Below are 25,451 nucleotides of genomic sequence, written 5' to 3'. Positions count from 1 at the left end.
GCTGAGGGGGGTGTATGGGAGATGCACCCCAAAAGGCAAAGCTTGCCCAAGGCTGTGGAGGGAAACAGGTCCTGGGGTCCATGCAATGCCCCAGCCCATGCTCTTTGGGACACACGGTGCTGGATGGATCCAGCTCCACTCCCGTTGCATGGAGCTGGGTGTGCCAAAGGGGTGGGGAGGGCACCACAGCCCCCCAGCCATTCCCCATTGCCCTCCTGTAGGTGGTTATGAGGGAGCTGGAGCAGGATGAGGACGCGCTCCAGCAGGAATCCTGATGGCTCCGGATCACGGTGCTGGACCGGGGTAAGGCGCTCCCCCAGGGATGCCTTTCTCTGCCTCTTGCCTCTGACTCATCCCCCGCTGCCTCCCCCAGGTTTATTTATTGTGCTCCAGACAGAACCTGCAGTGCTCAGCCCTGCTGCCCCGTGCCAGGCCCCTCCTGGCACCCGGGGCCATGGTGGTGGAGCTGCGCCTTCTGCTGTGCTCAGCCTTTGGGGGGGGGGGGCTCTGGCTGGGGTTTGCCTTTCCCAGGAGCCCCTCATTGCTTCCCCAGCCTGGCTCTGCTATGGAGAACTCGTGTGTGCACACACAGCACGCAGAACACAGCCATGCAAACAGCACCCGGCATCCCTGGATGCGCCCCTTCCCTGGTGTGCTCTTGCTCTGGGGTGCAGCGGGGAATGCTGGCTGCTGAAGGGGCTCCCCAGCAGAGCCGTGGGGCTGAGGATGTCAGGAGGAGGTTGAGGTTTGGTGTCGCAGTGAAACCCTGGTTAATTTTGTGTTTCGTTGATAGGAGGACTGTTGGGAAATGAAGACTTGCAGCATCGATGGCACGCTGGGGAGTGCTGCAGCTGGAGGTGGGGAGGGCTCAGCCAGACCTGGGCCCCCAGATGCTGAATGGTGCCTTTGCTGAGAGCGCTGCCCCGCCTCGAGCTGAGGGCAAAATCAGACTGTGCAGGGGCAGAACAAGCAGCCTCAGCGGGGAGCTGACACTGCTCCGTGACAGCCAATACCGAAGCGTAAATAACTCCCGTCCCCTGCCTGCTCTCCGGTTCGTGACGCACCCAGTGCCCTGCAACCCCTTCTGGAGTTTAATACCTGGGCAAGAAAACAACAACCAGCGGGGAAGACAGGAAGGAAAATGTTCTGCTTTCCGTTTCAGCGCAGGTTGGGAAGCGATGCGCTGTACCTGGACAGCGGGAGAGGGAGCAGCGGCTCCAGATCTGCTCCGTGCAGGAGCCGGGAGCGGTCCCCAGGACATGGGCTCTCCTTCCTCAGGTGGGATCCCGCTGGGGCAGCTTGTCCCTGTGCCCAAGCGGCCTCAGCACCCCCCCGTCTCCCTCCTGCAGGCACTCAGCGTGCAGTGCTGCCATGTGGATGCTCTCTTCTTCTGGCTCTCTCATTTCTCGTTTCCCAGCATCACCACCCCCCCTCCCGTAGCCATTCTAAATCATTCCTCCCCCACGCCTGTGTTATCACCTCGCATGTCAATACGCCGCTGTGCCACCCACCCCTCTCCTCACTGAGCTGCACGGTAACGTTTCACACCCGATAATGTGAGGCAATTAGTGAATGAAGAATAACGTGCCTACTTAGAAGCATGATGGGTCGGGAAGCATCACACGGGTGGATTGCACGGGGAGGATTAATTGCTTTTCTCTCAAATGACTCCTAGTGTAGGAGAGTCCATATGGAGAGAGAGGAGGAGGAAGGGGTGCTGCGGGAGAAACAAAGTCTCTGGTCCTAGTGAGAAGCGTAAAGCCCAGTGCAGCTGAGTGGGAGCTTCCCGCTGGAGCTGGAGCCTGCGGCAGCCAACGGGTACCATGTGTGGATGCATCACACGAGGGCTGGGGCTCACAGGAGAGCAAGGAGGGGGTAGCACGGGGAGAGGAGGGGGGCAGGAGCTGCTGGAGAGAAGCAGGGAGCCAGGCTGAGAGAGCTGGGCTGGGTCAGCCTGGAGAAGAGAAGGCTCCTGAAGGGGAGACCTGAGAGCAGCTCCAGTGCCTAAAGGGGCTGCAGGAAAGCTGGAGAGGGGCTTTGGGCAAGGGCCTGTAGGGACAGGCCAAGGGGAATGGCTTGAACCTGCCAGAGGGGAGACTGAGCTGAGCTCTTAGGCAGAAGCTCTTCCCTGGAAGGGTGCTGAGGCGCTGGCACAGGGTGCCCAGAGAAGCTGTGGCTGCCCCATCCCTGGCAGTGCTCAAGGCCAGGTTGGACACAGGGGCTTGGAGCAAGCTGCTCCAGTGGAAGGGGTCCCTGCCTGCGGCAGGGGTTGGAGCTGGATGAGCTTTAAGGTCCCTTCTAACCAAAACCATTTAAGACTATGAAAGCACCCCTCAGGCAGCAGGGAGCTGCTGGCCTGGATGTTGTCACCCTCCGCTGGGGTCTGACTGAAGCGGCTTTGGTGCTTTGGGTGGCTGAGGTGGCCGGGGAGCGTTGCACAAGGCACAGGGCTGGCTGTGTCTGTGTGAGAGCGTTTCCTTCCTACTAAGTGGTTCTCACTGGGCATTTCTGCTTTCTCCAAGCCTGGGGTCCCAGGAATCTGCACCATGAGCTCCCCAGCGCCTGTGCAGCAGCGTGGGCTCTGGAAGAGGAATAAAGAAAGAAGCAAAAGAGGTGAGGAGAGGGCCAGAGCTGGGGTGAGTGGAAGCTGCTGTGTTTGCATTGGGCTCCTCATGTGGTGGGCCACAGCTCTGGAGCACTTCGGACTTGGCCACACCGTTATGGATGGCACCCCCTAGCACCCATGGACCTGAACCTGGCTGCAGCACCTTGGGCTCCATCTCCTTAACCCTTTCCCAGAGGCAACCGGCTCATTTCCAGCCTGTCCCTGCTGTCCCCGGGGTGGGGCTGTGTTATTGCAGCAGCGTCCCCCCGGGAAGATCAATGCTTCCCGGCCCCGGCCGCGCAGCACGGCGCAGGAATTCCCCAGCAGGCCGGGGCTCGGCGGGTCTGTTTGCTTTGGGTTGAGACAGCCCCGGGGCGCAGCGGAGCTCAGCGCAAATATTTGTACGGCGGGTAGAAAAGGAAATGATAACAGTAATGGGAGAGAATACATAGAAGTAAATAGAAGTAAATAGAAGCAAATAGAAGCAAACAGAGGGACACGAGGTCCCCCCCGCGGGGTGGGCAGGGGCCGGCGGTGCGGGATGCTCCCCTGGGACCGCTTCATTGGCTGTTGCCCGGGGGACGCGGAGCCGGGGCCGGGGGGCGGCTGCGGGAGGTGCCGGCACGGTCGCCAGGGGGCGCCGTGGCGCAGCGGCGGCGCGGGGGGTGCGGGAGCGGAGGGTGCGTGTCCGCCGCTCGGCGCCATGGGCAGCCCCGTTGGGCAGCGCGGCGGGCGGGGGGCGGAGGAGGGCAGCGGGGCCGCGTAGGGACGGCACCGGCCCGGCACCTGTTGCTGCCGCACTCCCGCCTCGTCCCCGGCATGCGGAGCTCCCGGAGGGGCCGCGGGCTGCGGCGGGGCGCGCCGTGATGGGCGGCCGGGAGCGGGACCCGGACGGCGGCGGTGGTGGCGGTGGTGGCGGCTCTGCCCGCAGGCGGCAGCCCCCGGCCGGCGCCCTCGGCAGCACGGGGCGCTCTGCTCCGCCTCGGCTCCCCGCGCACCGGCGCCGCTTCGCTGATGCCGTTCTCGGGCGAAGAGCGGAGCCTGCAGGGGATCTACAAACCGGCGGGGCCGGCGGAGGGCAGGGCGGCCGGCGGGGCTGCCGTCTGTACCGAGTGCTACACCAACCGCTCCTTCCTCTACGACGATGGCAGCGCTCACAGGTACCCGCCGGCGGGGCGCGGACCGTGGGGGTCGCGGTGGGGTGTGAGGGGGGGCTCCATGTGCCGCCGTCGTGGGGAGCTGCGGGAGCGCGGAGCCCCCGGCAGGGCCGAGGGGAGCCCCTTTCCCCCGCCGTCCCCTCTCGGGGGGGCCGGGACCCGCCGGCAAGACCCTGCCCCGGTGCCCCCTGCTGTAACCGCGCCCGAGGCCAGTAGAAAGTTTCCGCACCGCTCGCAGGGGTCCCCGCGAACGCCCCTGCGGGCACCGCGGCCCTGGGAACGGAGCGGTTGGTGCCTGGGCGCAGGGGATGCTCGGAGATCCCGAGCTGTTCCCAGGCGCAGCGCCGCGGTGGTGCCTGCACGGGCTGGGGCCCGTGGGTCAGGCAGGGTTTTGGAGGAGCCCTGAAGCCACCCCAAAGCCAGAGGACTCAAACGCGCAGAGGTGAGAAAGCCGCCTTTGCACAGGCACACGGCAGCTTTGGCCTTGTTTTGTGTCAGACTTACAGTGTCCTGGGCAAGGGAGGGGCTCTAGAAGTGAAGTTGCTGAAGTATCCCAGCTTTTCCTGATAACCCCTTTGTATTATCATTGATCTGGTTATATTTGCTGGTGTGGCTCTTCTGTCTGTCACACTCATCAAACATCAGCTTAAACAAGGCAATGAAGTGCATATATCAGTTTCTTCTTGGCAGATAAGGACCTTGCTTGGGTTTGTGCCCTGGGCTGGTCAACTGGAGTTCTCCACGTTGACATCTCGCTGTGCTTTAGGGACACCATCTTTTATTCCTAAAAGACCAGATGGAAAAAGAAGGAACGGTGTATTCAGTGCACTCCATAACTTCCAGTACATTGCCACTGACTGGGTAATTGATAAAATCCTTGAATATTGGTTCTTGGGATTAAATCCCTCATTGTTTCCCTGCAGTCCTGTGCCACGGAACAGTGCCTCAGGAGCCAGGCCCACCTCACTCCTGAGAGCACCACTTGGTTGCCTTGGTCATGCCAAGGTGGCTGCAGAGCCCCAGTGCCTTCAGCAAACCCCGTTTTGCAGCTGTACTTGGTGTGTTTGCAGAAACGATGTCCTTGAACATCACTGAACGTCTCTGGGGGGTCAGAGACAGGCTGGAGATGGCAGTTGTGGAGGGCTCAGCCTCTAGCGTTATGGGACAGGGCTGAGTCGCTGAGCTCAGGCAGCAGTTACTGCTCCTTGTACTGCAGAACTGCTCAGGGTCATTTAACCTCATCTCAGCACAACAACAAAATCCTTGTCCAAAGGTCTTCCTGCCTGTCCCTTTCGATCTGGAGGGAAGAGCTTTGTTTTCTAGTTGTTATTATACGGCTCAATGTGTTTCTAACCCCCTCTGGCTCCAGAGAGGTTGAAATGCCGTTGTTTCCTGTGGCTTGCCTTGCCTTCCTCTGTGTTCAGCCCCTTTGCTGCCCTTCCAGAGATGTTCAACAAGCTGGCTGGAGCCACCAGGACTCTGCAGCTTTGCCCATAGCTGCCTGTCACCTGAGGCGTGTGCAAAGGGTGTGGGAGCCAGGGTGAATCTGAGCAGCAAAGATGTGTAGCACATCCCATGTATGTTTTGCTGTGTGCTCAAGGGGACTTCAGCTGGGTTGGCCCCGTTAAAAGAAGTGGACGCCTCAGTTATCCTCATGCTTAACAAATCTAGAGATGGCTCAAAAGCTGTTGAAGGCAAATTACATCCTATCAGTTGCCTGAGTGTGGAGGGGAGGTGCGGATGTCTGCGTGCTTTCTTCTGTCCTTGTAAGGGGACAATGGTCCCGAAAGTCCCTTCCAGTCGGAAAGGAAGGAGTTAACAGTAGAAGCAATTGAAAGTCTGTTTGGAGAGCAAATACACGTTTCTGGCACCCAGAGGGTACAAATAACCTCAATTTTACTTTCCTGCCTCGTGGGAAATCGGTCACTGTTTGTGCAAGGAGCTGGCCCGTCACTTAGGGAATACAGGATTTCCTCCGGCCAGCAGCTCCTCTTCCCCTGCCTTGCCCATGTAAGGGCACTCTGGGAAGACGCAGTGATGGATGAGGGGCCATATGGAAGTGCTCATGCAAAAATACCCTGCACAAGGAAGGGGCCTGCGGGAGAAGCAGGGACGTGTGAGAGGAGACCTGGATTTTCCATCCGCTACCTCCTGCTACTATGGCTTATTTAAGAAGAGGAAGATGAAAGAAGGTGGCATGCACGAGGATACCTGGAGACGCTGCTTGGGAAGATCCCATCTTTGTATTAGACGTATGTGGCTTTCCTCACGTCTGCTTTTGATGCTATTATGGGAGGTCTGTCCCCTGTCTGTTAGGCTGCACCTCTCTGCTTGGCTTCAGCGCTGCTGTTCGTACTTGGAGCAAGCAGTAGATGTCCTGTGCTGAGCAGGGTGGGTTTGGGCGCTTTGCCATGGATTCGGGAGTGGGATGTGGAGGGGAGGTGGGTCCCAGCTGGAGCATCTGCTCCAGTGTTTGGGAAGCCGAGGATGGGGTCTTAGAGCAGCAACCAGAGGGAGCTGTGAGTGCTGCAGGCAGGGAAGCTCTGACTGTGGTTATCTATGCCCAGGTAGGTTTGATAGGGGATGTCTCAGTGTGGGAGCCAGGACAGGTTGTGCTTTCTGGTGTAGCAATCACAGCCAGAGGTGAAGCAGTGGCAGCAGGGTTAAAAATGAAAGATTAGAAAAAAGCATGGTTAACCTGGATTCTTGCTCAGCGTGAGCACCTCAGGGCCAGGATGGGATCTCCCATCGCTTCTCTGCCACTCATTAGATGCACCAGATGGACTGTCTCAGTTCAGCACAGGGCCAGTCCCTGCAGCTCAGAACCTGTTGTCTCTTAAGTTTTCCATTCTCTGGAAATGAGTGGGAAGATGCTTCTCTGGCAGAGCTTGCACTGAGCTCGGCCGTGCAGCTGATTAACAACCACTTCATCCAGGCAACACTACAGACATTTATGGGCTTCCCAAAAGTCAGCCTGGTGGATTGCAGCTGTTGCTCTGGCTGCCCGTGGGGATCCTGGCCTCACTGTTCCAGGAGAAGCCACAATAGGGAACCATAAAACTTCAGGGACAAGCACCCTGCATCTTCAGAGCATAGCAGAGATAGGGAATTGTGCTCTAGTTTTCCTCGGTTGATGAGGAGAGGGAAGCCTGCGGCTGTGACCCAGGGCTCGATGGGGCTGTCATCAGGTTGTGCTGCTAGAACTGCCCCAGGAAAGCACCCCCCAGCACACCTGGGGCAGCAGGGACAGGTTTTGGGACCCCCCCTCTTCTGTTCTCTTTAATGAAGGACCGTCACAGGCCCAATGTCCTCCGTGCAAACTGCCTCTGGGCTCTGGCTGTGTCAGCCTTGGCTGCAGAACAGCAGAGTGGGTTCAGAGCCTGTGCTCAGGGCTCCTTCTGCCCTGCAAGAATATTTACAGCGTCTATTTGAATGCTCCCAGTCCTCCATCGGAGCCCTCGCCCTGACCCCAGTGCCTGGTTCCCAAGTGCTGCATGCCATTTGTTTTGGAGCCCGTTAGCGTTTCTTTTGCACCCGTGCCAAGCTGGGCCGGAGGGTGGAACATCTCATTCATTCTTCTTGGGAAGGAACGCAGGCCAAGAGCCACACTAGGGCCCAGCACAGGCTCCTCTGGTGTCCCTGGTGACAGGGACAGAGAGAGCACAGCAGCCCGTCCCGGGGCTGTAGCTCTGCAGCCCGTCGGATCGGGATCCTGGCAGTGTGCTTCCAAGGTGTGGATGGATGCTTCCCCTGGGATTTGCCCGCTCCCTCTTGAAGGTGTTGGTACTTTCTGCCTCCGCAAGGGGATGTGAGCTCTCTGATGCAGCTGCTCTATGAGAAAACGTGCTGCTTTTCCTTTGAGCCCGCTGCCCTGTGATTTCCCTGGGCTCCCACAGCTCTTGTGATGCACTTGCTCTCTGGTCGTCTGCTCTGATTTCGCCTGCTTTTCATCGTGTCTCTTTCCAGGCTAAAGACTCCTCCTCATCTATTTGGTCTCTCCTTGTACAAAACACTATATAACCCCATCGTTGTCTCCATTACCCTTCTCTGTGCCTCATCATCTCTGAAGAGGGGAACCAGAGCATGTGTGGCTCTGCGGTGGGTTTATCTGTGCTCTCACAGCCTCTTCTACCGCTTTGGGCTTTGGCCACCACTGACAGTCAGCTGCTGGCTCTGTAGTATTGTCTGCTGTGACTTTGGCTCTTTTCTGAGTGCACAGCCTCTGCAGGAAGGTGATTTCTCTCCCTTTTGGATTAGTTGGCATTTACTGATGCTAATTTCCACCTGACATGTTGTCACTGGGTCTGCAGGGTGCTGCAGGGTCCTCCTGCTCCTGTTTACAGGCAGGTCCAGGGCTGCCCTTCCTGGCTCATTTGCAGTCGTCGCCATCACTTCTGAGTCCACGGAGGAGCAGAGAGCCCGGTGGGAGCCCACAGAAAATGTTTGTTCCCCTTCTGTTCGCCTCCCGTCTTTTAATGCAGGAGACATCCTGCTCTTTGTCCTGGTCTGGCAGTCGGGCTCAGCAGCCTCTTGGGGATGATTTCTGTGAGCCTTTGTGTTCTTGAGCAGTGGGAAGACTTCCCCCTCCCGTGTGTCCCTGTTGTGCTCTGCTTGCAGCAGAGGGGAGTGCTCTGCAGGGGCCTGGAGCACACGGAAGTTTCTTCTCCAAGCTGCTCTCAGCAGCCGGGGCCGTGCCGAGGGAGGATTTTGCCAGCAGATCTTTAGTCAGAGCTAGGAGCCCTTTTGACATGAGCCTGGGAAATAGTGGGCGCTGACACAGGTGGTGGAGGGTTATAACAGCCTGGGGTGAGGGACTGGGGTACAGCCAGGATCGTGTGCTGTGGGCTGCCAGGCATTCTCCTGTCTGTGAAGGATTCTGGAGTGTAACGAGCTCTGCCTTGAGAGCATCTCCTTGCTCATCCTGACGGGAGCTGGGCGCAGGTAGCTTTGTCCTGCTTACAGCTACCAAGGGGAGGGTTTGGGCCTGTTCCCAAGGGTTCGAGGGTGACTTTGGTCCCAGGTAACTCCATGTGGGAGGAGGAGCCCCAGGAAAAAAAAACACATTGGGCAACAACAAGAGGACAAAGGACTTTTAAGCCCTGCTTTAGCTGGAGATGAGCTTTTCTGTCCCCTGGGCTGGAGGAAGGAGGGCTGCTGCTGCCTGCAGGAGGGTGCACTGGCAGGACCGAGGCTGTGATGGAGCATTGGGATTCATAGGGACTAAGAAGAGTCCTCGTGGTAGAATTAGAGCTGGCCAAGACCCACTTGGCTTTCTGGCCTCCCTCGTGATGCCGGTTGCTGAAACTGGGACCCAAGGGACAGCTGAGGGGTAAGTCTGGGCATTGAGCGCGGCTGCAGGGATAAGCGGTACCTAATGGCTGTGAATAGAGGAGTAGCTAAGGTGTGGAGACCTGCTCTGGTGTCAGAAGGAGTTACATTCCCCTTCTTAGGCAGGTGATAGCAGAAGGTTGGCTATTGGCTCCGTGAGCAGAGCCTGAGGCTGTGACAAGTGAATTGCTCTCTTTTTGCTTTAATGATCTGTTTAGGTTTAAGCTTTTTCGCTGTTGGCTGGCGTGCACCACGAGCCTGGTGCTATCCCTGTGTGCAGCAGCACCCTGCCATTAAAAGCTGTGTGATTCCCAGGGTACCCCGGTGCGCACAGCCTCCGAAAGCCCCAGCGGGACTGATGAGGCCTCCCGGTGAGGGATCGCTTCTCCCTTCCAACAGAGGCAGTCCCAGTGGCTTGATTTCTTGAGCACTAGGGATGATTCTGCTTCTAAATGATCTGCGTGTGCTCCCCAGCTGCTCACAAACCCAGCACCGTGATAAGGAAGAGAAGGGTCATGTCCTTGCTGGGGAAGGGCTGCGTGCTCTGGGAAGCCTGCTCCTCCTCAGCATATAGCTCCTTCAAGGAAGATAGAGTTTAATGTTGTAATCCATAAATAGCCCTGGAGATAGCTGGGTCAGGAATTTCCCGGCAGGGTTGGAGACCTTGGCTCTGCAGGCTCTGGTTTGGCTTCACCCCTCTTTCTGAGGTTGTTCATGGCTGAGAGGCTGGGAAGAGCACTGGGTGCCCCTGAGCCTGTCCCTGCTGGGAAGCGTCAGGCTGGATGGGGCTGCAGGCAGAGTGTTGTGCCCAGCCTGTGCCTTGGTGCAGGTCACTGGTGTAAGTGGTTTGCTTCCAGTGGGGAGCTGAATCTTCACCCTTGGAGGAAGAGAATGGAGTGACCTGGGAGACCCTTGACCAAGGACGTGGGGATGGGGAGCAGAGCTGTGGCCTGAGGAGAGATGGGGTTGGTATGTTGTGCTGCAAGGGATCCTGTGAGCTGATTTGCACTCTGATTGCACACGTACTCAATAGACGAAACCCATTGCAGATGGATGGTTGTGCTCTGGTCTGGCTTTGATGGGGCGTAGGGAGCCTGCCTGTCCTTCCCCTCGCTGTGAGCCAGGTTAGGATGTGTCTGGTCCAGTGGGTTCTGCCCTGCGCCAGCCACCAGCCAAGGGCCCACTCTGCTCCTGTGCTCCTTGAATTCCCCTTTGTGGTCTTGTTGCTGCCGCTCCCCAGCAGATGCTGTGCTCATAGCCCTGGTGCTTGGCACCGCAGGGTCCTGTGTGTGCAGACGCAGTGCTCATGAAACCAAACCCCTGAGGATTCAGCATCACCAGGGAGCTGGAGCCCAGGCTGGTTCCTGCGCTGTTCACCAGCAGACACTTTCTTCAGCTTCTTTTGGTCCCACTGGGGCTGGAGGAGCCGAGCTGCCTGCTCCTGTGCTCCGTGTGCTGCTGTGGGATGAAAGAAGAGTGCAAAGGCTCCTCGGCAGGGCTCTGCCTTGCCCGAGCTTTACCCTGTTGTACAAAGTGAATGTGTGCATCAAGCCAGAAGGAAATGGGGAGATGTGGGGTTGAATTGCTAATGTGGGGTTGTCTAATAAGAAAAACGGGCTCTGGACCTGGAAGGAACAATTTCTACTTTTATCTTGTAGCAAATAGCACTGCCAGCGGGGGGAGGGCTCGTGGAGCTCTGCACTGACTCACGCTTCCTGTTCGTTTGCAATGTGAGATACACACAATGCTGGTTTAGCCCTGAGGCCTGTGGTGCTCAACTGCCTGCACTTGTTGACAGCGAAGCCATGGGTGGATTTGTCACGGGGCTCTGCAGCTCCGTGCAAGCTTTGAGCAACGGCAGCCCGTGATGTGAACACTCTTCATGTGGACAGATCCGGATCTGGATGCAGGAGTTTAATGTGGGGGACTGAGCGCTTCGTATACTGCCTACATGTGTGTGTGTGTGTGTGTGTGTTCTGAGGCTGTGGTACCCACAGAACTTGGGCTGAAGCTGCTCAGAGGATCTGGAAATCACGGCTTGGATGTTGTGATGGGTCTGGTCGCATCCCTTGGAGCACTTTAAGCTCTTTGAATCAAAAAGTAATAAATCCACAGCCATCATACAGGTAATAAGGAGGTGATAAAGCAATTAAGTGGAATGGAAGTGATTGCTTGTGGACACAGAGGTGTCTATGAAGTAGGTACAATGATTTTATTAACGGAAATAGACTCCCTCCATCTCTCCCCTGTTCTGGTTGCAATGATTTCTCACTTGGTTATGGGACTTATGCTCGGGAAATAGGAAGTTTTAATGTTGTATTTTTGGGGTAAAGAGCCCTACCACGTGGCCTGTGTGTATGCTCCTCCCCAAGGAGCCACACCGTGGTGTATGAGACCCTCTTGTGGCTCTGGACACATCATCTGGGTGCCAGGGCTGTGATCTCTATGAATGGCATCAGAGTCACCGTATGACCTCTGGGGATGGAAAGGAGATGGTGGGATAAGAATCTGGGGCTCTCCCTTTGACAAGCTGAGGTCTAGGTTAGCTGCTTTCCTTCCCTCCATGGTCTTTGCCCTCTCGTCTGGCTGGGCTGTGTTGTGCTGCTGTGCCAAAAGCGATGCCAATGCCTGCAGCAGTTATGTGTTGCAGGCACAGGAGAGGTTTCTGCCTTCCAGCCCAGCTCTGGAGACTGAGCATGCGTCTCCCCATGTGCTCGGGCCATTAAGGGACCCCACGGGGATGTCACTCAGAAGAGAAAAAGCAAAACGAGAGGGGGGAACTCCTGTAACCCGGTAACCAGAAGAGCTGCGGGAGGAGAAACAAACAGGAGATGATTGTGTGTATTTAAATAAATATAGAACAAGAAAAGGCAGAATTTGCTCTATGACTTTGCTCACCTGAGAGGCTCTGAGAGCCAGGCAGAGCTCGCTTTCACTGATGGACCAGGGATGCAGGGCCAGACTCTGCTGGGTACCAAAGCTTGAGGAACAGTGGCTGTGCTTGGGATGGGGATGCTGAGATTGGACTCCAGGTACTTATTTTCCTTCCTACACATCTGAACTCCCTGGACATCCTCCTGGGGAAAGGATGGAGTTGGGACAGACAGCTGCCAGCAGGACCTTGTACTTTTGGCTCCTTTTACTGCACGGAACAGTGGGAGAGGAGGGATTTAGGCTGTAAATCCCTAAAATCTGGGACAAGAGTTTGCAGGTTCAATTGGTATTTCTATTTGCTCACCCCAGCCTCTATAAGAACAAGAGGAAGAGCATTTTGGGAGGGTCTTCTTGGTGCCAACAGAGCAGGGAGCGTCACTGAGAGCTTTGGAGCTCCTGATGGTGCCTGGCAGGTTTGGGCAGTTACATCACAAGGTACCATAATGTAGGATTATGGATCTGTTGATGCCCCCAGGTGGTTTGGGACTGGTTTGCGGTGGGAAGCAGGAGGATGCTCTGTGGTTTCTGTGGTGCATCGCATGCAAGGAAGCAGAAGAGGAACTTGGGTTCTGTCCTTCCTCTTCTTTGATATGTATTAGTCAATAAACGCCATCAACCCCCTGGCACTCATTGCAATGAGCCTCCAGCCGTGGAGCTTCCTCTGAGCAAAGCTGCCTCTTGAGCGCTCATGGGCTCCACAGGGCCTGCGCGCTGCGGAGCCGCCATGGCCCGGCGCAGGCACACGTGTGGGCTGCCGCTGGTCTCCTGCCTGCCTTTCCAGTCTCAGGGGATGGTGCCATCAGCAGCGTAGCTTTCCTGCATGCCCTGGGTGGGAATGCAGCAAGGGAAGAATGCACTCGCGACCAACCCACGCATGAGAAAGCGCGTTGAAGGAACCCAACGTTGGTGCAGCTCCGAGGCTCCTGCTGGAGCGCGCTCCACGGGGCTAACCTGCTCCGGGGACTGGCTTAGCTGCAGTTTAACGGTAGGAGACATCGAAGGGGAGAGCTGGTTTGGGTCACGCTCGCCTTGATCCCAGTGCTCCCAAGAGGCTGAGCAGTAGGGTGTCCCCCTCCTGGCATGCCGATCGCTGCTGGGGAGCTGGCCAAGCTGGGGGAGAGACGGTGTCGTAGTGAGAAAGTGGAATAGTGTTGAGGTTTCCATATGCTGATTACACCGTGCAGCTTTAATGGTACATGGCTCTGGAGGAAGGAAGGAAAGAGGAGATAAAAATAAAGCTGCAGTCCCGTATTTAGCTATAAATCACTTTGGGATATTTTTTTTTCCCAGTAGTATTTGAAGACTCTGCAATAACCAAACTTGTTCGTGAATGTTTTATTTTATACCACTACTGTTTTGAAGAAGTAGCCGGGTTGCTGTGGCAGTTTTATAGCTCAGAATCCCTGTGTTTGGGAGGGTTGCAAACTCTATGTCGGGAGATCGCTGTGCAAGGCAGGAGCACTTAGTTTCTAAGACACTGATTTGAAACACATCTTAAAGCCCCTGCGTAATTGATAAGAGGTGCGTGCAGTATTTGTCTTACTGAACCTTCATTCTGAATGGTTTCTTATGTGAGGGTAAGAGAGAATGTATTCAAGATGTAGCTGCTACTGCGGATAGCAGAAGAAACTCGGAGGCAAATACACAGCAGAAATTGTGTTTCCAGAGTTAGTGATAGAATTGGCTTTTACTACAATTTGTTAATGCTAATAAAGGCCAGTGGTAAAAATGTGCTTCCTTTAGTGAATCTGACACATGAGCTGAGGTGGATTAATTGGGTTTGAAAAGAACCATACCCAAAGCCCGAGAGACAAGTGTTTGACAAGAGGATGGGTAGATACGAGCCTCTTTAGCTTTTGGTAAGTGCAGGGTAATGATGGACCTGCCTGGACCTCAGCCATGGGAGCAGAGGGGAGTGCAAGCCAGGGTGATAGCTGTGTGTAAAGGTGCCCTTTCCACATGGCAGTCGGCGTGGCCGTGGCTGTGCAGCCGTAGCTTTCCTCTGGGAAAGGAAACAAAACGCTCCTTTCAACAGGCACTTAATAATCAATGGAGATTGCTGTGTGTGACAGTCTCCTTCAAATGCAATTATAATCACCCACACTCGGAGTGAGGCACCTGGCTCCCCACTTTAAAGTGTGCATTATAATAAGAGAGTGGATGGTTTCTGCAGTTTATCTTTCCTCTCTCTGAAAGTCCAGTTTTGGGATGCTCTCCTGTTCTCACAGCATTGAGATGTCTCAGCTGGGATAGAACTTTGCTGGAGGTGGCCTGGAGAAAGTACATTTTGGGCGTAATTTATCGTAGTTAAGCTCTAAGTTAATTGTGGGTTTTATAGGGGGGATTAGATCAGTGTTAGATCCTCCTTTGCAACATGAGCTAGAGATGCTCAGCTAACTTCCGTGCTTCTATCATTTAATACAGAGGGAGTCCTTGAGTTGACAGGAGTTTGGCTTGATTTCCCCTAAAGGCCAAGTTTGGGATCAATGGATGTCATAGAATAACTTCGCTGATACCCAAGGCCCCGCACAGATGCGTTACTCAGTGCAGAGCTGCAGTGGCTGCAGTGTGCATATGGCAGCTGAAAGGGATTGAAAAGCTCTGGGGGTGTAGAATTAAGTGGCAAATAACATCAGTGAAAATCATCTCAAGTGCAGGGAGTGAGCTGTCTTGTCTTCTGGGGCTGTGTTCAGCAACACGCTGGTTGCTCTTCCAGAAACTTGGGAACGACAGCTGATCAGGTCTTTGGAACCTGGTCAGCTGGGAACTTACAGAGGTTTGAGTTGTCGAAGGGAGAAGACAGTCTGTGGAGCTTCAGATCCCATCTCTGCAGCCAGCAGCAAACCCCCTAGATGTCTGCTTATTGCCAATTTAGCATTCAGCTGTTTGAAGTTCTTTTGCCTGTATATAGCTTATGCAGTATGTACTGGAGGCAAAGCTGTGGGAAGGTGGTATGAGTGGGTTGGAGCGGCTTTGGGTGAGACCCTTGGAAGTGCAGCTGACAGGAGTTGGAGCCTTTCATCTATTTGCCTGCCTCACACTCCAAAGTTATATCTAAGGGACTAGGAATCAGCTCACTGCAGAGGTGCCATGTCTCCTTTTCCAAGTTCTCCCTGTCCTTCCCACTTCTGAAATTGGAGTTCCTGGCATGGCATGGATGAATGTCGCTGGTGAAGGATCAGGACCTGTGATCTTGCCTTGTGTGTGTGCACTCTGGCTTTCCAGCAGTGAATGGCTGCTTTGCCTTGGGAAGTTTCAGCTTAATCCTGATCTGCTATAATTAGTAGCTCTAGCTAACATGGGGAGCAGTGTCATAGCCATGTTCTGGTTGGTAAATGTGGTTTGAAAAGGAGACCAAAGACAAGCTGAAATGATAGTTTGCGAGCTGATTGAGTTTCATCTCTTTCCTGCGTGGCAGGGCAGGTTGCATGTAGCTGGCCATATGCAGTTTTCCATGTCTGAGCAACTGCCTCACATCTCTCCCAGGCACTGCTATCCCCTCATCCCTTGATCAGACACAGCGGCACACCAAGGGACGGGTGACATACCCTCCTGGCCGCGACACTTGGCAGCTGGACATGCCTGACTCATCAGCGTTAGCGGTTTCTCATTTAATACTGGGGCTGTGTGGATGATTTAAGCACCGGCAGTCCAGAGGGGAGCTTGTGCTGCTTCTCCCAGCACAGTTGTGGAGCCATCACCTTGGCTGCCTCCCATCCATACTTTTCGTTGCGGGGGGAGGCTGGGGGTGGATCTGGGCTTGGCTGCCAGCTGTACATCTCTCTTGCGAGCAGTTTTATTTCCTCCTGCCGATTGGGCTTTTCCGTTGGCTCCTCTTGCTCGCTCTCTGTCGTTCGCCTGCCGAGGAGCGAATGTCCTGTGCTCGGCGCTGCCCTGCGCGGCGCCGGCCCCTCGCCTGAGGCCGGCAGAACCCCTCGTCACCCATGCCCCCGGGGGAAGCGATCTGCAGAGGGGGCACCGCCGCCTGCCCCGCAATGTAACTGCAGCCGGCGGGCGGGCAGCTCCTCCCGGCACGGGGCGCGGGCTGCGCGGGGCCGGCCCCGGAGGAGGTGCCGGAGCGGGCGGAGGGCTCGGGCAGGGCAGGGCAGGGTGCCCCCCCCCCCCATTGCCGCTACCCCCTTCTCTCCCGCAGGCTCTCGTCGCCCGGCGGCTGCGGCGGCGGGGACGGCGGCGGGAGCCGCAAGAGCGGGGTCATTCTGGACATCGCCGCCCTGAAGATGACGGAGCTGGAGTCCGAGGTGTTGCCTCTGCCGCCCCGGTACCGCTTCCGCGATCTGCTGCTGGGGGACCAGTCCTTCCAGAGCGACGACAGGTTCGGGGTGTACCGGGGGGGGGGGGGGGGGGGGTAGCGGGGCGGGGGGCACACACCCGCCGGGCGGGAGGAGGGAAGGGGGCAGACACGCACGTACCTGGGGATGGGGACGGGGATGGGGATGCATTGCCGGGACCCGGCGCGTTCGCGGAGCTCTCCGCGGTGCTGTGCCTCGGCCGGAGCGGAGCGGAGCTCTCCGCGGTGCTGCCGGCCGGTTCCCGTCGTGGCGGGCGCCGTGGATGCGGGCACTGGGGTGCGGGAGTGTCCGGAGTCTGCGGGCGTTGGGGGGTGTTGGCAGGAAGCAGTGGGCTTGCCCGGGAGAAGCGGCACGGGGTGGGTGGGCTGGGGATGGAGGTCACAGGGATGATGCCTTGGACAGTAGGCACCAGGAATACGTGGGTGTTCCGGGGCTGGTGGACGTGCTGAAGCTGTTGGACATTGGGAGCTGTGGGTCTAATGGGCCAGCAGACGTTGAGACATGTGCATATTCTGGGCAGTTTGTTGTGTCTGTGAGTCCTGTCAGGGGCTGACAAGGAGGGAAAGGGCTCATTGTCTAGGAGATGCATGGGATGTAATTGGAGAGGTGAGAAGCTGGTGGAACTCCCTGTTAAGCCATATGCAGAGTTTGGGCTGAGCGCATACATTTATTTAGGAGGCTAGGCTCATCCAGGCTGTTCTCAGAGGCTGTCTTTGCAGCAGAGGATGCTGATGGGAGCGGAGTAACTCTAAAGAGCTTCTGTGAATACGGCACAAGTCTCCCTTCCTTGGGATGCCTAAAGAAATGGCCTTTATGGGTTGCTATTCCTGGCTGACTGGCAGGGATTTATTACCAGGTTGAGTGAGCTAAAGCAAAAGGAGAAATGCCATGAGTGGCAAGTGAATTCCATGAGCGGAGCAGTTAAATGAAGAGGAACAAGAACAACCCTCCCTTCAATTCTGTTCATATCATAAAAATCAAGGAGCCAGAGTGCTGATGGGGAATCAGTAAGATTGTCATCTCTTCCTACCAATTAATTGCATGATGTAAGCAGAGAGATGTAACTCGTGTTGAAAAAAACCCTTCCGTTGCTGGTGAGTTAGCCTTTGGTTGCCTGCTGTGTATTTGGTACACCCGCATCAAGGCTTTTGTGCATTTGTGATAAAAGGCAATTGAATTTTTTCATGTGTGCACTTGTCATGCAAAACCAAACACAAAAAGATGTGGACTTGATATTGTGGGATTGCACATGTTCTAAAGAAGTGTTCCTAACTTTTATAGCTGTGTAAGAATTGGTCTGTCCAGAAAAAGTCTGTGACCCTCAGGATTTTAAATCCCAGATTTCCTTACCAGGCACTTAAGCGTTAATATTGTTTTATGGCATAATGTGAGAGGTTAATAGGAAACTCCTGCTGCAGAAAATGCCTGGGCTTCAGAATGGTTATGATATGGCTTCATTGGATAAGTTTGAAGTTTAGAGTTTTAATAGTTTTCATATTTAAGTATTTTAATGGATTTGGAATACAGAAGATGGCAATTGCAGATTGTGGTTTTCCTGCGTTTCACTGGCCTACCCCTTAACCTTCATTTTCGTCTTGATTTGTTTCTGATTCAGAAGCTCTCCCTGGTTTTAGTGTGGAGATACTCCGGATTATTCCGTTAAATTCATTAGCCTTGTTTCCCAAGATATCTGTGTTCCACCCGCTCTGTGTGCTGCTATCTTTAGTTGCTTGACTTTCCCCTTCACCTAGAAAATACTAAAAACTTTGCAGTGTATTTGGGAATGCAAATCTATGAGCATACATTTGCTGCTCACACAAAGTCCTCTTGACTTCCCTGGGAATTGGGGTAAGCCATCACAGCAGGCTTTTGGAGATGTTGCTCTTAGGCCTTCAGTGTCAGTCCAAGTCATTAATGATACTGGGACCTTATAGATAAAGCGATGTAATTAATGGTGTAATTAAGACTAGTAGGTTAGTCTGTTCCAAACCAATTGAATAAGGAGCTGATTCAGGCTAGCAGAAAGAAAGCAGGAAGCCTTTTGCCTTTGCTGTGCTTATAAATACTAAGCAGCTGAGAGATGTGCTTTGAAGTTACAGCACTGACAGGAATGCATGGAGGAAAATTCCCTCCTGTAAACAGTATGGGGAACTGTGGATGGTAAAATAGAGCTCGTTGGACTTGCAGATGTAACACCGGAGGGAAGCACCCAGAGCACTAAATATCTCGTTTATTTGTAAAAGCAATGCTAAATACATTAGGGTCTCAAATATCTGCTTCTGAAAAACTCCCCTGAATGATAGTGTGCTGATGAAAGCGAGGAGGTTTCTGGGGTCAGAGGAGACTAAAAGAATGGGAGGCTGTGGGGGAATCCAAGTTTCGCTGCTTCTGGGGATTTAGAACCACTTCTGTTAGAGATGTATTGATCCATCCTCATCACAGAGGATGTTGAGGAGACACCAGCACTGGTCTGAGGTAGTGCTGGAGCCTGAGGAGACAAGGGCTTGGTGGAACAAGGAGATATTTAGAGAGCTGTGGTACAGCAGGAGAGAAAACGTCCAGATAACCCACAGAACTGGAAGAATTAATCAGTGAATATGAGGTGGAACAGTGAAATAGGCAGCTTCTTATGTACTTGTAGAATGTGAAAGGTGAAGACGGTCAGTTTAACTGAGTAGGGCTTAGTCTCTGGCAGGTAGGCTGACATGAGAATTACAATAATACTTTGAATGTTGTGTGGAGGGTGGTAATAAACCAGCCAGGAAGCAAATAGGAAAAAAACACATAGAAGAGGAATGGGGGAGGTGGATGGATTTGTGCAACAGGGAGAAAAGCCTAATGACAAGAGAACCTAGAGTTGTCAAATGGAAGTGCTCCTTCCAAGGTCTTATTCGGCTTTGGAACTCACTACCACGAGGCACCTGGGGGGCTTTGGGCTAAGCTCTATTTCAGTGCCATACAACTGTACTTAAATACGATGCTTGACATTTTTGCCAGGCAGTTCTTTAGGTTTTAGGAACAGGATTAACTGTCATTCAGATCTACATCTCCAGAGGGTACAAACTACTGTGTCAGGGCATAGCTCTGACTGACAGGGACTGAGAGGGTGGTTTCGCCTTTGGGAAGGAAAGGTTCTCTTTGGGAACCTTGCAGTTGCCTCAGTGCTTTGGCAGAAGTCCTGTCTGGTTCTAGAAGTTTCTTTCCTTCTTTTTGGAAGGTTCTGTCAACGTCAATACTGGGATAAAAAGCGATCTGTTCTGCTTTCCTATGGCAGTATTGCATTTCTTATCTCACTGATGTTCTGTTGCCGTGGAAGTATTCATAGCCACTGGAATATAACAGTAAAGGCAGAGTTTAAGAGGTTGAGCCTGTAATTAAAAGAAGGTGAGGAACCGGGGACATGAATACTGCTGGTGCCTGGCTGCCGTGCCACATACGTGGGACATGATGACTCTGGTGACAGGAATCCTCTGTGTGATGGTGCCTATGTGTGTAAGAGCAATGCCAAGGGCTGCTGGCGGAAGGGAGAAGGAGCTCAATGCTGCATCCCATCAGGCCTGCAAGTCTGGGCTCTATGGAAGGCTTCTGTTCTAAAGTGATACTGGTATTTGCTGATGAAAGGCAGCTGAGAAAGCACATCTGCTGAATTGATAAATATTGTTTTATACCACAAGCTGTGGCATCCCTTTGATCTTTGCTGTCCTGACTACGACAGTTTTTGATCTCCTGCATTCTCTTTTCTTGGACGGTGCTGACAACTGGGTTGGGGCATGTATAAAAAAAGCCCACAAATGAAATTAAACCGTATTCTCAGAGATGTGCCATTAAGAGCTTATTCGTTGCCTCATTTAAATAGTCTGAATGCTTTCCAGAAAATCATTGTCAGAAGCCACAGTCCTATTTACAGTAGCAAGAAGTAATGGATGTCACTTTGATTAAGTGTGTTTTTTTTTCCGAGGCTAATTATCAGAAAAGAATCGTTTTGATGGGTAAGGATGTTTGGAAAAGCTGCTTGAGCAGAAGACTTCAGCACCGGCTCCATAAAAGATTTAACATCTATTTCAAATCAAAGATTTTTCAGATGTTGCATAACCCAGAAAAGAGGCCTTTAACAAGTGGGGCAAGTTCTGCTTCCAGGTCAGACAGGTTTTGGAAGCGCCTTTGTTAACTGGCATCTGGTCTTGGTCTCTTGAACTTGTCACTCAGCATGGCTCTGAATCATAGCTTGGATTACAGTTGGCACAAAAGAACCAGAGTGCTGAAGTATCAGGCTTGTAGGAGCTTACCCTTGCAGTTTTCATGCTAACATGCCCCAAGTGACTTCCTCATCAGATGCATCATTACATTAATGGATCTGGGCAGTTTTGTGTCCTTGTGTTAGGTTCTGTGAATACATCTGTGGCTGAATCCCTGCTTCGTTGCCATTTGATTTCATGGGCAATATTTCTCATTTTATTTGGAAGATGCAGATGCTAATTTGGAAATTCCAGTTTGTGTCCTGAAGTTAGAGCCATTTATTTCTGTGATGCTGAGGTAGTGGCCAGTATTTTAAGCTCTGGACTGCAGTGTCTCTTCAGGCTGTACCATCTGTGCTGGTGATGGTTTGTACCTGGATTTAGGAGATCCAGCTCTGATGCCTGTGTGCCCCAAAGTCCCTTGATGAAGGCTCTTCATCTCCCAGCAGCCTGAGCCCTTGCTTGTGGAAGCAGGATGGAGGTATTTATTGTCTCACAGCCATTCCCTCAATACGAGCGTTAAGACCCAGTCTCCCACCAGCCCTGTGTGCAGAATCTCTCGAGGGCCAACTCAGTTGTGATGCCTGAGGCCAGCTCCAAACCAAGTAATAAATAACACTGGTGAAGACGGTGGGATCTGAAAGTTATGTGTGATCACTTGAATTGAATTGCTTCTCCTCAGCTTTTGCCACCTGGCAAAGCAAAACTAGGACATTTATTAATTGGATTAGGCTCTTTTCCTGAGTCAACACTTAGCCAGAACGTTTCTATCTGACAGTACAGAAGCAAGTGCTTGCTCTGCTCAGGAAGCCTGCGGCACTGACCCCACTCCCTATTAGGTGCTATCTAAGTTGTTGGAGAAGCTACCATCCAGGAGTGCCAGAGCTTATGGGGCAGCCAGGTCCTCCCCAGTGAGGAGGGCTGCAGCAGGTTCTCTCCCTTAAGAGGCATTTGCATTTTCTTCTGTTTGTAGGCTTTTTCTTTTAATCTCAGCTGGCATTCCTAATGGCAGTTTGCTTTTCAGTCGCTCTGAAAGGCTGCAGTGATGATGACTAACGTGGTGCCTTCACTGAAGTGCCGCTTGGAGCTTTGTAAATGGATGTTTCCTTGTAGCTACTGGTGTGCCTTTAAGTATTCATCTTGAGGCAGGAAGCCCTGGACATCAGCAGGAATATTAGGAAGGTTATGAAAGTGATAGAATAAGAGAAGAAATGCATTTCTCTTATAATTCTCTATATTATTTTATTAGAAAAGAGTCATTATTCTTTTCGGGGATATTGCTCTTAGTGTCAGGAACAGACCTTGGCTAGCGATAAAAGTGAGTGCACAGAGCAGTCTGGTGGAATGAGTGGAGGTGTCCCTGGAGTGCTGCAGTGTGTACAGCTGCGCCCTGATGAAAAGGAAGAACAACATTGATTTTCAGTTATTTAGCGCAATTTAACACTATGGGCTCAAATTTCCATCCCTCCCTGGTGTATTTTCTCAGTTTATTTACTTTAGTTTCTATTCAATCTATGGGGAGGATGGACTCGAACGTTAGAATGTAGTGGTTTAAGTTACCTGAGAGCGCCTGTCCGAGTGAAGGGGAAAACGTGAGCAAGGGGGGCATGTCCCTGCTGAGAGCAGTGGGGACAGTCCTAAGAGATGCTTGCAGCAGCCAAGGAGCTGATTTTGGCTTGTATTGTGTGAAAGAGCAAAGGGGAAGGGAAGGAGGGGCAGCTCTTGCAACCCAGGAGTGAGGGCTCGGTCCAGGTGGGCACACTGTCACAGAGCACCTTGTGTGGCTGACACTGGGGAGAGAATCCATCACACTGGCATTTTTACTGCCCTGCACCAGTTGTACAGGACATGCAGAATGTCCAGACTGAAGAACTGCAGTGCAGAGTGGCATGAAAAATTTCCTTCCGTGGTTAACTAGGGCAAATCTCCTTCCGTGTGTTCTTGAGACCGAAGCCCGGTGGGGACATTGCCGGTTGGTCCAGCTGTGCACACGCCTTGGGGCACTTTTCTGCCTGGAGCTCCTGCGCTCCCATGGGTGGCTGCTTAAACTTGCCAGTACAGAGCAGAGAACAGAAATCCCATGCGAGCAGGCGGCAGCAGCTTGGTTGCATTGAAGATCTTGCCACATATCTACGCTTTGTAAGGGACATGGGACTTCTGCACCAGGGAAGCGTCATGGATGTGAGTCAGTCCATAGATAGGGTGAAGAAATAATACATGTCATCACAGCAAGCCCCTGCATCTGCAGAAATCAATAGGAGTGCTGCTGTCGGCTTGGGTGAGGGTGGGAGGTCAGGCTGGAGACTGAAGCTGTCACCGCTGCTGTCGTGGCAGTATGAGGAACAACCCGGCAGCTGTAGCTGTAATTGCAGAGAACGCATTACATTTCCCTGCTATGTTTTCCCACCGCTTTATCTCATCACAGTTGCATCTTTGTTCTCAAGGGAAATCATTTCTTGCCATTCTGAAGGTGGTGCTCATTCCTTTTCCTCTGCACAACCTGTTCATGGCTGACTGCGTGTAGGGAGCGTTGGAGCTCAGGCATCCCCCGCTTGCAGCCTTTGGGGGAGATGGGGGCTCAACTCCTGCTGCACCATCACAGCCTTCTGCAGCCTGCCCGGGCCTCATGCAGCTCTGCTTGGGTGTGAGCTGCTCTCTTGTAGACCCCCCTGTGGTCATGGTAAAAGTGATCACCAGCAGACCCTAAATACATTGCTTAGTAAATCTGCGCCATGCATTCTCCTGTACGGCACAGCATCTCAGAAACTTCATTTTGTGGTAGACTGTGCAGCAGAGGGGTTTAAAGAGGAATAAAAAGTCTGAAATTCGAATCAAAACATCTCTGTTCCTGGGAAGTTCCACCAATAGAGAGGATTAATTCTCCATTGTCTACTATTTTCAGCTCTTATCAGAAGCAATGTGAACACATTGCCTGCTGAAGCCCTTCAGCTAGTGCAGATTTCCTTGCCATGCTGCATTTGCCTCTGCTCCACTGGTGCTTGCTTGGATCTGTAGCAAAGATGCAGAGCTTCCCAGTGTCTGACCCTCGCTCTGTGCTCCGCCATCTCCAGTTTGCTGAGCCACATTTCGTGTCTACTGTTGTCAAGTTTCTTTGTCAGAGATGATTTTTGCTGCTGCTCCTTAATAATACTGTGGCAGAGCCCTCTTGAGGACAACGCAGACATGACTCCATCCAACATCCATGACAACATCCAACGCAACTCCCCAAACCCAGGGCAAAATGGTGATTTTATTGTTCTCACCAGGACAATTTGCAGTCACCTGCAGTCCTGTAGCTTTTTGGGGGGTTTGTATGTATGTTTTCTATGTAGCTTTGCATAAAGCTGACTGGTGTGGTGTGTAATGCAAGATGCTGCATACGCTGTCTGTGGGGTGCAGGGGTTGTGGATGGGGTATGTCTGTGTCATCAATCGTTGTGTTCCCCATGCAACAGCAGCTCAGCCGAGGCTGGAGGCTGAGGTCCTCCACCCAGCCTGATCCTGCCTTGGGATGGGTGAGGGTCCTGAGGAAGGCGCTGTCATCCTCCTGTCCTGAAGCTCTTGGAGTTCAGTGTGGATGTGCGCGTTGTATCCCCCCTTCCTCACATGATCCTTGCTCTTCTTCACACTCTGCCTCTTTCTTGGTCCTGATTTGCAGAGGGCTGTGGCAAGTTCCTCACCTCGTGCTGGCGCTTGTTCCTCTCCTGTAACACCGGGAACGAACACGGATGCTGTCTGCTCTGCTCTCTGCTGCGACAGCAGGGTTTAGCTTTCACTTTCAGGTGGTGTGAAACCCACCACATCTTCTGTGATGGAGCTCTGCTGGATTTTGTCACGTTTGGGTGGCACTTGCCTCACGGTGAACGCTCGCGGTCTCCGCTTTGCCGGCTGCAGCTCCTAGGGGGCATTTGCTCCTTGTCCCGGCTCGGAGCCTCTCGGACCCGGGCTCCATCCCGCGGGCTCACGCAGCCTCCATCCTCCATCAGTGCAGATCACAGGCGCCTTCGGGGGGGAACCGTGGGGGAGTGCGGCAGGGAGGCTGCGGAGCCGGCGCCGGTGCTCCAGAGGCTGTGTTTGGATTAGTGACGGTGCCGTGCTTCCTGCAGCCCACGCGGGCTCCCGCAGGAGCGGCAGCGTTGCCTTGCAAATTTAGCAGCTACCTTGAGGCGGGAGCAATTGCTTTTTGGGCTGCGGGTAGAGTCACGGAGCCTTGCCGCGCGCTTGGGGTCTGCGCCGGTGCTGGCTGTTGGCGCAGCCGTTGCTCTGGTTCAGTTTTGCTGCAGTCGTTTTCTGCCTTCAGATCGAGACGAGCAGATTTAGTTTGGAATCGGGCTTTCCAAATGCCGTGCTGCTGCCTTGGCCTGGCCAGCCCTCTGTGAGCTTGGGCTGTGGGTCAGCACCCAGCACCCATCACTGGGGTGCCAAGCGGTAGCTGGAGTGTGAAGCACAAATGCCGTGGCTCAGTGGCAGAGTACACGCTTGCTCCTTGATGGCAGGAGCTGTCAAGAGAAACGTCTCCTCTGTCTGGGAGTGAGGAACGTTCCTGGGGAGCAGGTGGCGAAGATGTTTAGCAAATGTCAGCTTGAGACCTTGCCATCCGGTGGGCTGAAGTGACACTGCTGAGAAATGTGTAATCCTCTCAGAAAGCAGCAAGAAAAATCCACAGGCTCTGTGTTTACGAGCAAGGCAGGCCTTTGCCAAAAGTAGGTGGTTTTCCACCCCTGAGACTCATGGAATGAGAGCTCCTCGGAGCAGTGGGAATCCTGCTCCAGCACATGCGAAGCTTGAAGGCAGGAGCTGTTGGCACCGGGCAGGGCATCGCCATCCCCCCCGGGCAGAGGCTGCCAGTTCTGCTGACTCCACACCACGGCTCCTGCCTTCTC

At 53.7% G+C, this 25,451-nt stretch overlaps 1 protein-coding gene across 11 annotated transcripts in view; it reads left to right on the top strand.

The window, feature by feature from the left end:
- Positions 1 to 3,472: 3,472 nt before the first annotated feature.
- KCNT1 (potassium sodium-activated channel subfamily T member 1) overlaps positions 3,473 to 25,451 on the top strand; it is a 75,977-nt gene continuing 53,998 nt past the window's right edge. For 3 of the 11 annotated variants that reach the window (XM_061477070.1, XM_061477068.1, XM_061477066.1), the window contains exons 1-2: positions 3,473 to 3,765; positions 16,178 to 16,357. In XM_061477070.1, coding sequence (XP_061333054.1) covers positions 3,620 to 3,765; positions 16,178 to 16,357 — 326 coding nt within the window. In that variant the 5' untranslated portion in view covers positions 3,473 to 3,619. Of the gene's footprint in view, positions 3,766 to 5,838; positions 6,015 to 15,749; positions 16,022 to 16,077; positions 16,095 to 16,177; positions 16,358 to 25,451 lie in introns of those variants that run through there. The other 8 variants (XM_061477067.1, XM_061477065.1, XM_061477082.1 and 5 more) reach the window with 6 other exon arrangements.

This window comes from Pezoporus flaviventris, unplaced genomic scaffold (assembly GCF_033815535.1).
Source record: "Pezoporus flaviventris isolate CSIRO_AGI_PZ_B2104156 unplaced genomic scaffold, CSIRO_AGI_Pfla_v1 ptg000097l, whole genome shotgun sequence".
Classification (NCBI taxonomy): Eukaryota; Metazoa; Chordata; class Aves; order Psittaciformes; family Psittacidae; genus Pezoporus; species Pezoporus flaviventris.
The sequence above is the reverse complement of the archived record's forward strand: the minus strand, read 5'-3'. Positions and strand labels throughout refer to the sequence as shown.